Source organism: Amphiprion ocellaris, chromosome 16 (assembly GCF_022539595.1).
Source record: "Amphiprion ocellaris isolate individual 3 ecotype Okinawa chromosome 16, ASM2253959v1, whole genome shotgun sequence".
In the NCBI taxonomy this organism is placed as follows: domain Eukaryota; kingdom Metazoa; phylum Chordata; class Actinopteri; family Pomacentridae; genus Amphiprion; species Amphiprion ocellaris.
The window spans coordinates 12,303,843-12,314,382 of NC_072781.1; the positions used below are offsets into that span (position 1 = coordinate 12,303,843).

A 10,540-nucleotide genomic window follows, 5' to 3' on the forward strand; every position below is an offset into this window, starting at 1 on the left:
TCATGGCTACCAAAGATTTACATCTGTATACCCTTTGAAATTAAATAAACTGCATTTTATTCTGGTAACTAGAAATCATTAATGGAACACATTTTTACAGAACACGTTACCAAATAATGTGACAGTATTGAGATACTCTTATAGTAATATGTATATTGTTAGTTTCACCATGATGTAAATTAAATATTCAAATTCTAATAACACAGTAGGGTAGCCTAAATGAAAATGGTATAACAAATGAATCTAGATGTTAAACAATAATAACAATAAAAACAATAATTTGCTATAGTAATTCAACCCTAACGTGGATAAAACAGATTATATTTTAATTCCTTTAAAAATGAGAAAATTCATTGTTATGCTTTGAAGAGCCATGTAAAGAAAAGAAAAAAGTCTTTAAAAAATGTACTGGAACCAATAAAAATAATAATACTGTAAAACATCAGAAAATAGCTCAAAAAAAGTAGAGCAATCCATCTATTTTAAAGAAAGGAACTAATTTCAAAAAGCTGATGATTTTTAAGTCTTCAAGGAAAAAAAAGTTTTGTTTGAAAAAAATAAAATGTTGTGGTTCTTCCTGGTTACATGTTTTTGCTGTTATTTTACATTAGAAATGTTTGTGATTGTATTGATGTTTTAATAAATTTGAACAAGTACGTTAAAAAAAAGCCAAATAAAGAGAAAATTCTGCAAAATCTGTCAAAAAATTTTACTGCCTGCGTTTCCCTTTATAGACACCAGGTGGCGGTAAGGTGACTTCCTTACACTCGCTACCTGGTGAAAACACGAACGAAGAAGAAGCTGCAGGAGGAAAGAGCTGCTCTTGATCCTGAATCAGTTCTCTGACCGCAGTCTGCTGTCATGGCCTTCCTCTGCAGAAACGCTGCTTCGCTCCTGAAGCCGTCCAGAGCCGCTCCGGCCCTGATGTCCGCTGCTCGCCTCTACAGCTCAGGTGTGTTTAAACCCGACGGTCAATTCGTCTAACAGCTGCTCCGCCACAATGTCAAGAAGCGTCATTAAAAGTGCGACACGTGCAGAGCAGCAGACTGCTCGGTGACTGAGTTTGTTGCAGCATTTTATTCGCGTTATTTGCATCATAAAACCTCTATGTACCGAACTTTAATACAACTTTATTACTTCCTCATGCTAGCAAGACGTTGTTGACTTAATGACAGGTACTTTGTCAAGGTCAATTTCACAGCAAGATTGGATTTACAGGTGTCACTTTTATCAGGTGTTTAGTGTTTCACAGATGTAGCTGAATGACTGCAGTTTTCAGGGCAAAATGGCAGCAGTCAGAGTGAGTTTACAGGGAAGTTTTAAGATGTGCAGTGATAGAAGATTGAATAGTATATGTTGATGCTACACTTCTTTAGTTATGTTGTATTTAAATGCGATATCTTTAGTTCAGAAACTTCCAAAAGTGACCAAGCTATACTATTTATTTAGTTTTTGAAGCTACTGTTCCGACTAATTTTATTCTGGATTTGTAGACTGTTAAAATTAAAATTTATATGCCTGGTTTATATTAAATTGTGGTGTTTTGTAAGCTCAGACTGGCTTGGCATAGACCGAGTTAAAGAAAACACCATTTGTTAATTAAAATTCATTAAGTCAGTTGAATGTCAAAACCCATTACATAAGGGGTTGGTTGCTCAATATCAGTAAATCAGCTCAGAAACCTTCATGGTCTGTGTGAAGTCCTGCCACAAGGCCAATCACGTTGATCCTTCACCTTTCCTTGAATAATTGACAACAGCTTCACCTTGCTGTGTGATAACAATGTGTCTCTTATAAGGATGGTGACCCGTCACCTAGTTAAAACACTGTGGTGCAGTTCAGGAGTGGACAGAATAGTGACTGTGCAGAAAACATGTAGGGCATGAAAGCAGTGACTAAGCACTAAAGTCAGTTTCCTCTAAAAGGGACAAAAAAGTTATTTAAATTTCAATTCCAAAAGTCCTAAAATCACCATATGGTGAAAATCAAGTTGTTGTATTTTTACTTTAACATTTTCATGTAGTGTTTTTTTAATTTATTATTATGGTTGAAGACAAATCATAAATGAAATTAGCAGTGAGCACCATCATTGAGCATTTCCACCTTGAAACTGCATGCGAAGGATGACCGTCTCAAAAACAGAGATTTAAATTTGTGGCCATCCTGTCAGCTTGTGGGATGTGGCTCTCTTTATCATTATTCTTGTTCAGAAATGTGCTCAGGTTCCAACATGCTTGCCAGAATTACACAAATATTCCAATTCGCCATTCTGTATGGTATTCTTACAGTGTTGTACAGTTGTAAAGTGAACTTCAGTTGCAGGAAGTGTCAGAAGAGTGAATGAACAGACAGGCAGGGATTCATAGATCTGCACATTTTAGAGGAAGTAACAGTGTAAAGTTACATCAAGGCCATTTTAAGGCAAGAATGGACTGTTTTCATTAGGAAAAATCATTTAAATGTGTCATGTTGATACAGAGAGACATGTTTGTTGGGGGTTAAACCAACAACCAGAGAGGAATTTCAATATTTTCTATCGCTTTGCTTACTATTGGCAGTATTGTTATTTAAAATAGCTATTAGACTCAACAGAAAAAAAATGTGCAACAGTAATAACAAATAATTATCCGTAATATTATCCTCGATGTTTTGGATGCGGCTGTGAAGCAGGTATTTCATTACATTCTTTGTAACGTTGAGAATGTGGAGAGTCGTGCTGAAGCCTTTGGTACTCGGTGCAGTAAAATCTCACCTCACCATCAGTGTTGTTTTTGTCTTCATGCAGGTGGTCAGTATGAGTACATTCTGGTGGAAAAGCGAGGTGAGAATAAGAACGTGGGTTTCATTCAGCTGAACCGGCCCAAGGCCCTGAACGCTCTGTGTGATGGGCTGATGAAGGAGGTGGGACAGGCGCTGGATGCCTTCGAAGTGGACAAAGAGGTCGGAGCCATTGTCATTACTGGCAGCGACAGAGCCTTTGCTGGTGAGTGCGTTTTACTATGCTTGTTCTTGCATTTGTTCTTCAGTGAGGAGCAGATAATGTACGATAAACGGTTTACAATACTACGCAATAGTAGTGAACCATGTTTGTGTTTTTCAGCCGGAGCAGACATTAAAGAGATGCAGAATCGGACCTTCCAGGAGTGTTATGGGGGAAACTTCCTGGCTCACTGGAACAGAGTTTCCACAGTGAGGAAGCCTGTCATCGCAGCTGTAAATGGATTTGCTGTGAGTATCATATTTTACTTCTTTACCATCCTTTTTTTAGTTGAGGGGAGGTCGAGGGATTTCAAGGAGATAAAGGGGAAATGACAGACACTTCATTCGAGAAAAAATCTAAGTAATGAAATGATCCAAACATCTATTCAAGCAGCCATTAGCTTTACCCGCTTTATTTTTAAGGGGAGCAGGAACCATTCTCAGCTAACATTAGGTAAGAGTCATTGTACATCCTGGACAGGTTGTCTTTCAGTCACAGTACTCAACATTAAGACAGACAGCTATGTATGCTCACATTCACGCTTAACGGTTTGCAGTCACCAATTAGCCTATCATGCATGTCTTTGGACTATGTGAAAAAGCTGGATTACCCCAAGAAAACCTATATTGGCCCAATGAGAACATGCAAACAACACACAGCTGATGTGAAGACTGAACTCAATATGAGATAAATCAAGCAAATTAGTAGATCTACAAATTCATTAAAATGGGTAATAATAAGTCAACTTTTCTCGTGTGTACTGTTGTACCTGCCGCAAGGATTACGTTGGTTTCCTCCTATTTTTTTAAACATGTCATGAGTCTATTTTTCCATTTTAACTGTTTAATATTTTGTGTTTCATCCCTCTCACTTCTCACTCTCCTCCAGTGTTTCACATCAAGTTTTGGGCTCGTTGTCATAATCATAACATTAACTGCCATTTATTCTCCTAATCTTCAGTTATAATTTAAAGCTAGCTATATGGATGGCACATATAAAATGAACAATTACATTCAAGTCAAACAAGTTCACACAACGCCGGTTAGGCCTATTGGCACCAGATGAATCTATCTGTATTTCATAGCATACTGGAGTCCTAAATATGGTAACCTAGCTGGCGCACTGGTAGCAATTTGTTTTTATGTCAACTGTGTTTGGTTTGGCAGAGATTAAGAGGTGACAGAGAAAGTTGCAACAACTAGGAGTATAGACTAGAAGAATGTGGCAGAAAACCCTAAGAAGAGTGCAAGCTCTAAATACAAAAAAAGAAACTCATTCAGAGGAAGAATTGCAGTCTAAAACAGAAAGTGATCAACAGTGATGACGTGTGAGGCCTTGACTGTATTTATGTAATTCCTCTTGTTGCCAGCAGGGGGAGACAAAGCTTCTATACTGCAGTTGAACTACCTTCTGTTTACTTTTAGCCACTCTGGTGCACCTTCATTACCCTGACTGAAATTAAATGCAGTTCAAAGATTCTTTGATGTAAAACTAAAATCCTATGATAACAAAAGGTCTAATTCAAAAACATGGGAACGTGTGCTACTAAAACAGCATCTGCTTTTCTTGGATGGCTTCTACAAGATCATTAGTGCTTCATGATGCAGTTGACATTTCAGGGCATCAGAAGATGTTGGATGGGGTTGAGGTTTAGGGCTCTTTGGAATCCAGTCTAGTTCTCTTACACTAGACTGAGGAATAATTTCTTATGAAACTCACTTTGTGCATTTATTTATAAAACCAGAGAAAGCTTTCCCTAAACTTTTGCCTCAGTGTTGAAAGCTCACTTTTGTCTTTTATGGTGTAGTTTTAGATTTTTCATAGTTGTCCCAGAAAAACACCTTCAGACCAAAAAGACAGGGGTATCTACCTACGGTTGTCTTCACACTGTAGCTTGTAACACTCTGTGTCCAGTATTACATCAGTTCAGGATGCTCAAAATGTAAATATGGTGTGAAACAACAAAAAGGGAGATTAGTCACTCTACAGCTGCACAAATGAAAATCTCACTCACTTCCTCATCTTGTTTTTGTGTTTTTCCACTCAGCTGGGTGGAGGCTGTGAGCTGGCAATGATGTGTGACATCATCTACGCTGGAGAGAAGGCGCAGTTCGGCCAACCAGAAATCCTGTTGGGGACCATTCCTGGTAAAGACTCATTTTGTATCAACTTTCCTTCCTGTTGAGACTTCTGTATCCTGCGGTCACCAACTTCCAGCTTTTTGGAGCAGATCTTCATGATGTCTCTGCCTGTAGGGGCTGGCGGCACCCAGAGGCTGACTCGTGCAGTGGGCAAATCCCTGGCAATGGAAATGGTACTAACTGGGGACAGGATTAGTGCTCAAGAAGCCAAGCAATCAGGTAATGGCAAAGTAGGAAAAGTAGATTTACTGAAGCACTTTTCATGAGCATTTCTATTGATACTGCATTTGTACTTCAGCTTGGCCAGAGTTCACAGAGAATATTGTGCTTTTTTGTTTCTCTACAATACAAAACATTGGTTCCATTTAACAATATGTTAGGAATCCAAAGAAATGAAATTGCCCTGATAAAATAAATAAATAAAAGTTTGTTGATGCTACTTTCATGATTTTGAGTGACCTTTTTACTTGAAATGTAGTATTTTTGCAATAATTTGCATTATTGGTACATTTACCTAATTAACTGATCCAAATACTTCTACCTTTGGGTAACAATGATGCTAAACTGCTAACAAAAGAGATCCTTACGTGACTTAAGATGTGATTGGACTTTTTTACATTAAACTGTACCAGTGTGTCTTCATGTATTTGTAATACTTGACTCAGTAACTTTTTGTGTTTCCTAGGTTTGGTGAGTAAAATTTGTCCTGTGGACCAGTTGGTCTCTGAAGCTGTAAAATGTGGGGAGAAAATTGCTTCCAACTCCAAACTGGTCTCTGCTATGGCTAAAGAGGCTGTCAACGCCGGTGTGTGAAGTTTTATTTCAAAAAGCTGATTATTTTAAAGCAGCCAAAGTTAAATATGTTTCAGCTTCATCTAACTTGTTGCTCTATGTGATTGCAGCTTTTGAGCTGACTTTGGCTGAAGGCAATCATTTGGAGAAGCGTTTATTCCACGCCACCTTTGCAACAGTGAGTAAAGAACCTAATTAGAGCAAGTGACAGGGGTTGACTCTGATTTTAGGAGTTTATCCATGATGTGTGTGTCTGTTTTCCCCTGCAGAATGATCGTAAAGAAGGGATGACTGCCTTCGTGGAAAAGAGAAAGGCCAGTTTCCAGGACGATTAGAAAAGAGCAAATCGAGCTCAGCCACGAACACAAAGTTGATATCAGTGGGTCACTTCTCATCTGCAATACGTCGAATGATGCAAAAATGAGGATGGTAGTGGAGCACATGAGCTGTTAAGATAAAATTTTTGCACTGAATGTGTGCACAAGAGTGTCTTTTAACAGTGAAGCCCTGTATGCGGAGGGTCAGTATGAAAATCAAGTGCTGTCTGGGTGTATGTGAATATGATTTGATAATTGTAATATAGCATATGTGTCATCAGACATAATAACGTACTAACTTTGCCTTTTCATGTCTGATATGTTTGTCCGCATTTTGTGGCCGATTTATCCTGTGTACCTTCTTTCAAATAAAGCTCTAGAGTGGTGTTAAACACTAAACGAAGGCGTGAACAGAAACGGGAAGATGTGTCAGCTGTATTTATTAATACACTCTGAAAGACATTTATAATAATAAGATATACAGTAGTGATGGGTAGATGAAGCCTCATGAAGCGTTGCGGCACATTCCCCGAACTGTACTGATACTGTGTCGGTACTGTGTCGCTCCATACTGACACCTGCTGGATCTTAAAAATCATTACAGGCAAAATTTAAAATCAAATTAAATTTTTTAATTAAATTTTTAAATGTAATTTATTATTATGAACAATAATAATAACAATAACCATAATGATAATAAAAGAGCAAGCAAAAATGATTGTCATCATTTTTCCCAGAACAGAATAGTGCAAACAGAATGAGTGCAAGCAAAAAGAAAGTGACTGGTAAGTGGAGGTTATTTAATGGTTCATCAGTCTGACAGCGGAGGGGAAGAAACTGTTTTGTGGCGGGAGGTTCATAGCGTCCTGCCTGAGGGATGTGGCGCGAAAAATTCGTGTCCAGGGTGAGAAGAGTCGGCTACGATCCGGCCTGCACGGCCCCGGGTCTTGGAGACGTACAGGTCCTGGAGAGATGGGAGACTGCAGACCTCTCAATGCTCTGAAGTCTGTCTGTTTCTGGCAGTGGCCCCAGCGTACCACACGGTGATTGAAGAGGTGAGGATGGACTCGATGATGGCAGTGTAGAACTTTACCATCACCTCGGGTGGCAGTTTGAGTTTCCTAAGCTGCCGCAGGAACTGCATCCTCTGCTGAGCCTTCTTGATGAGGGAGCTGATGGTCGGCTCCCATCTGAGGTCCTGGGTGATGGTGGTGCCCAGGAAGTGGAGTGAGTCCACAGGGGTGATGGGGGTGTCAGTCAGGGTGATGGGGGGCTGGGGCTTTCCTGAAGTCGATCCTCATCTCCACTGTCTTCTGAGCGTTGAGCTCCAGGTGATACGTACTGATTTAATGACCTAGTATATACAATAATATAAGTTATTGTATTTTACATTATATAATTTCATATCTTAATTTAAGTTTAAAATATCTTTGATATCTTTAGATACAGTCAATAAATAATGTGAATGCGTATCATAATGTGAAAATCAAAGTGAAACTGTTGTGAATGTGAGGATGCTTATGTACTTGTCTTTGAGGCAGGGAGGGGATTTTTTTTTTTTAAATAAATGTTTAATCACAAAAATAAGCTTTTCCAAGGTCTTGGGTCCGTGTATTTATCTGGCAATTAGATTTTCCGTTCTGAAACGGGTATTGAAAAACAAAAAACGAGTTGTTATTTGATTTTCGTTTTAAAATACAAAAATTAAAATTGAAATACAAGGCGTTTTTCCTTTTCATGATCAAAAAGGGATATACGAAATTTTAAAAATGCTTTGATTTTCATTTTATATTTAGAATAACAAAAAAATAAAGTCAGTAAGAGACAGAAACGAAAAAAAGCTCATTTTTTTTTCATTTTCTGCGACCGGAAGTGGTCATCAGCAAGGGTGGAGCCAAACGACAACAAGATTCTCAGAGGGCGGAGCCAGAGAGCAGTGATTGGTCAGACTGACTGAGAGCCAGAGAGCACTGATTGGTCATACTGACAGCGCCAGAGAGCAGTGATTGGTCAGAACATAGATAATATAGAAGACAGCTTGCTAGCGGATCTAGTCTACTGTATGTATCTATGGTCAGCAAGTCTGCAATCATCTCTGGCTGCTGTTGACCTGGTTTTTGGAGTAAAACATGGTAAGAAGATAAATACTTCTAACCAGTAGCGTTGTTTTGTTGTACGTTAAGTCAGCGACTTGTGAAGAGTTGTGTTTTGTCGTGTTTGAGCAGTTGGTCCGGACGCGTTAGCTAGCTAAGCGGCTAAGTTAGCTAGCGGGCTAATTAACACAGGTGGCTAACTTACCGCTGAACACCTGTTAGTTGCTGCCACAGCTGTCCTCATTATTAGAATGACCTCAACCTGTATTTCTCTGCTGTGTATTTTAGCTTTTAAAAAAGTTATTTTACTTTAAGATTAACTGAAACCCGTTCAGCTGCACTGAAGTTTAACATTCAGCTGGTTTGAAATAAACCACGCTTGACATAACATTGAACAACATTACCTCTCTGAATCTCCATAATTTCATTAAATTCCTTCTCTCTTCCACTGCTCAAGTTCAATCCAGTATATAAAGTGACATTAATAGTGAATAAACTAACAACCAGCCATTGTGTTTATTTATTATTGCATGTATTTGTAGTAAAACATGAGTTGAAACATCCTACTTTTGGATCTAGAAATGCACAAGCCGTTTATTTTCAGTCACCCGATGAGTTAAACTCCGCTTTTTATGTGAGGTTGAAGCAGAAAGTCTGAGTTAACAAAGGAAGTTGTTTATAATTTGCAATACCTGTTATCTCTGACTGAGGCTTTAGTTTTTGTTGAGCCGATTTACATGTAGAAACTTTTTTCAGGAAGATTTCTCAGTAGCTCAGAGGACAGGCTGCTTTTTACACAACCTTGTAAGAGAAAGTCTGTCAATGCTTTCAGCAGAATTTAGAAACACAACACTTCCTAAACAGATATTTTGAGGCTGTGAGGTTGAACGTTTGAGAGTATATCAGTGTGTTTGTTTGTGGTCTTTCTGTTTCTAGGTGGAAGCTGAATTAGTGAGGATGACTCCTGCTCCTGTCATCTCTAAGCTTCTCACACATCTTTACCTGCACATGAGGAAAATCACTCCTGTAGAATGCAGGTATGTTTGTCATTATTATAAAAAGATGTTGCCTGGTGACCTGTCAGAAACCCATTATACAGAGTCAGCCAAAATAATGTTTACACACATCAGGAAAAGGAAAACTTGCATAAATATTTCAATACCAAATTTATTCAGAAATCACGAGATTAATAAAAGTTATCTTTGGCCTCTACAATTACAAGAGGTGCTCAAAGTGGTGGCCACTGGCTTCCAGACATTTCTGTTCTGTTGTAGACGTCACTTGTTGATGCTCCATTCATGAGGGTAATGCCATCTGTTGGGAAAACGTCGTACAACAGGACACAGAGTTATCGTGATTTGATCAAACTTAGACAGAGGTATCTATATGTGTAGAAGTACTTATACAAATGAAATATTTATGAAAGTTTTTCTTTTCCAGATGTGTATACATTATTTTGGCTGACTGTGAACTTAATGAGAACAAAATTGTCATTTAATTGTTGCTCTGAAAGCTTCTTTAGTGAAAACCGGCTGGTGTTCTGCTTTGAAACAAACTGCTGGTGAGGTCTGTGTTTTTAGGTTTAACCCCACAGTTTCTGAATGAACTGAGTTTTTTTTTTCCCTGATCAATGTGGACGTTATAATTGATGGTAACATTTACTGATCATATAATCAGCATGACAATATAACAGTATAACATTCTGACCACCTGACTAATACTGTGTTGGTCCCTTTATGCTGCTAAAACTCCTCTGACCCAGTGGTTCATCAGAACCTCTGGGGATGTCCTGTGGATTCTGTGGGTCCTGTGGGTTACAGGGTGGGTCCTACCTGGACCAGGCTGATCCTGGACCATCCCACAGATGCTCAATCAGATCTGGATGTGGGGAGTGTGGAACCCAGGTGAACAGCTTAGCTCTGTCATGTTCCTTGGACCAGTCCTGAGCAGTTTGAGTTTGTCCTGCTGAGGGTGGCAGCTGGCATCAAGGACTGCTGTTGCCATGGAGACTAGGGGGTTGTTTGTCCTGCAGGGTTTAGGTGGTGGTACATGTCAAACATCCACATGAATGTCAAGGTTTCCCAGCAGAACGTTGCATTAGAACAAGATGATGGATGTTGTTCTCTTCAGCTGTCAGTGGTCAGAATGTTGTGGCTGATTGGTGGATCTGTCTGCCTTTACTCTGACATCCAGAATTATACAAAAGTGTAGTATGTG

The 10,540-nt window shown here is 39.0% G+C and overlaps 1 protein-coding gene across 1 annotated transcript; it reads left to right on the forward strand.

Annotated features, from left to right (window-relative positions):
• The first annotated feature begins 782 nt into the window (after positions 1 to 782).
• On the forward strand, positions 783 to 6,653 carry echs1 (enoyl CoA hydratase, short chain, 1, mitochondrial). Its single transcript, XM_023283727.3, has 8 exons — positions 783 to 952; positions 2,786 to 2,983; positions 3,101 to 3,228; positions 5,028 to 5,127; positions 5,236 to 5,340; positions 5,807 to 5,926; positions 6,024 to 6,091; positions 6,183 to 6,653. The coding sequence occupies exons 1-8, from the start codon at positions 862 to 864 to the stop codon at positions 6,246 to 6,248; spliced, it is 876 nt and encodes a 291-aa protein (XP_023139495.2). The 5' UTR covers positions 783 to 861; the 3' UTR covers positions 6,249 to 6,653.
• The last annotated feature ends 3,887 nt before the right edge of the window (positions 6,654 to 10,540 follow it).

Coding starts and splice junctions, on each gene's coding strand:
- echs1 (XM_023283727.3), top strand. CDS start 862: ATGGCCTTCCTCTGCAGAAACGCTGCTTCGCTCCTGAAGCCGTCCAGA. Junction 2,984..3,100: donor CAGCGACAGAGCCTTTGCTG/GTGAGTGCGTTT, acceptor TGTGTTTTTCAG/CCGGAGCAGACATTAAAGAG. Junction 5,128..5,235: donor CCTGTTGGGGACCATTCCTG/GTAAAGACTCAT, acceptor CTCTGCCTGTAG/GGGCTGGCGGCACCCAGAGG.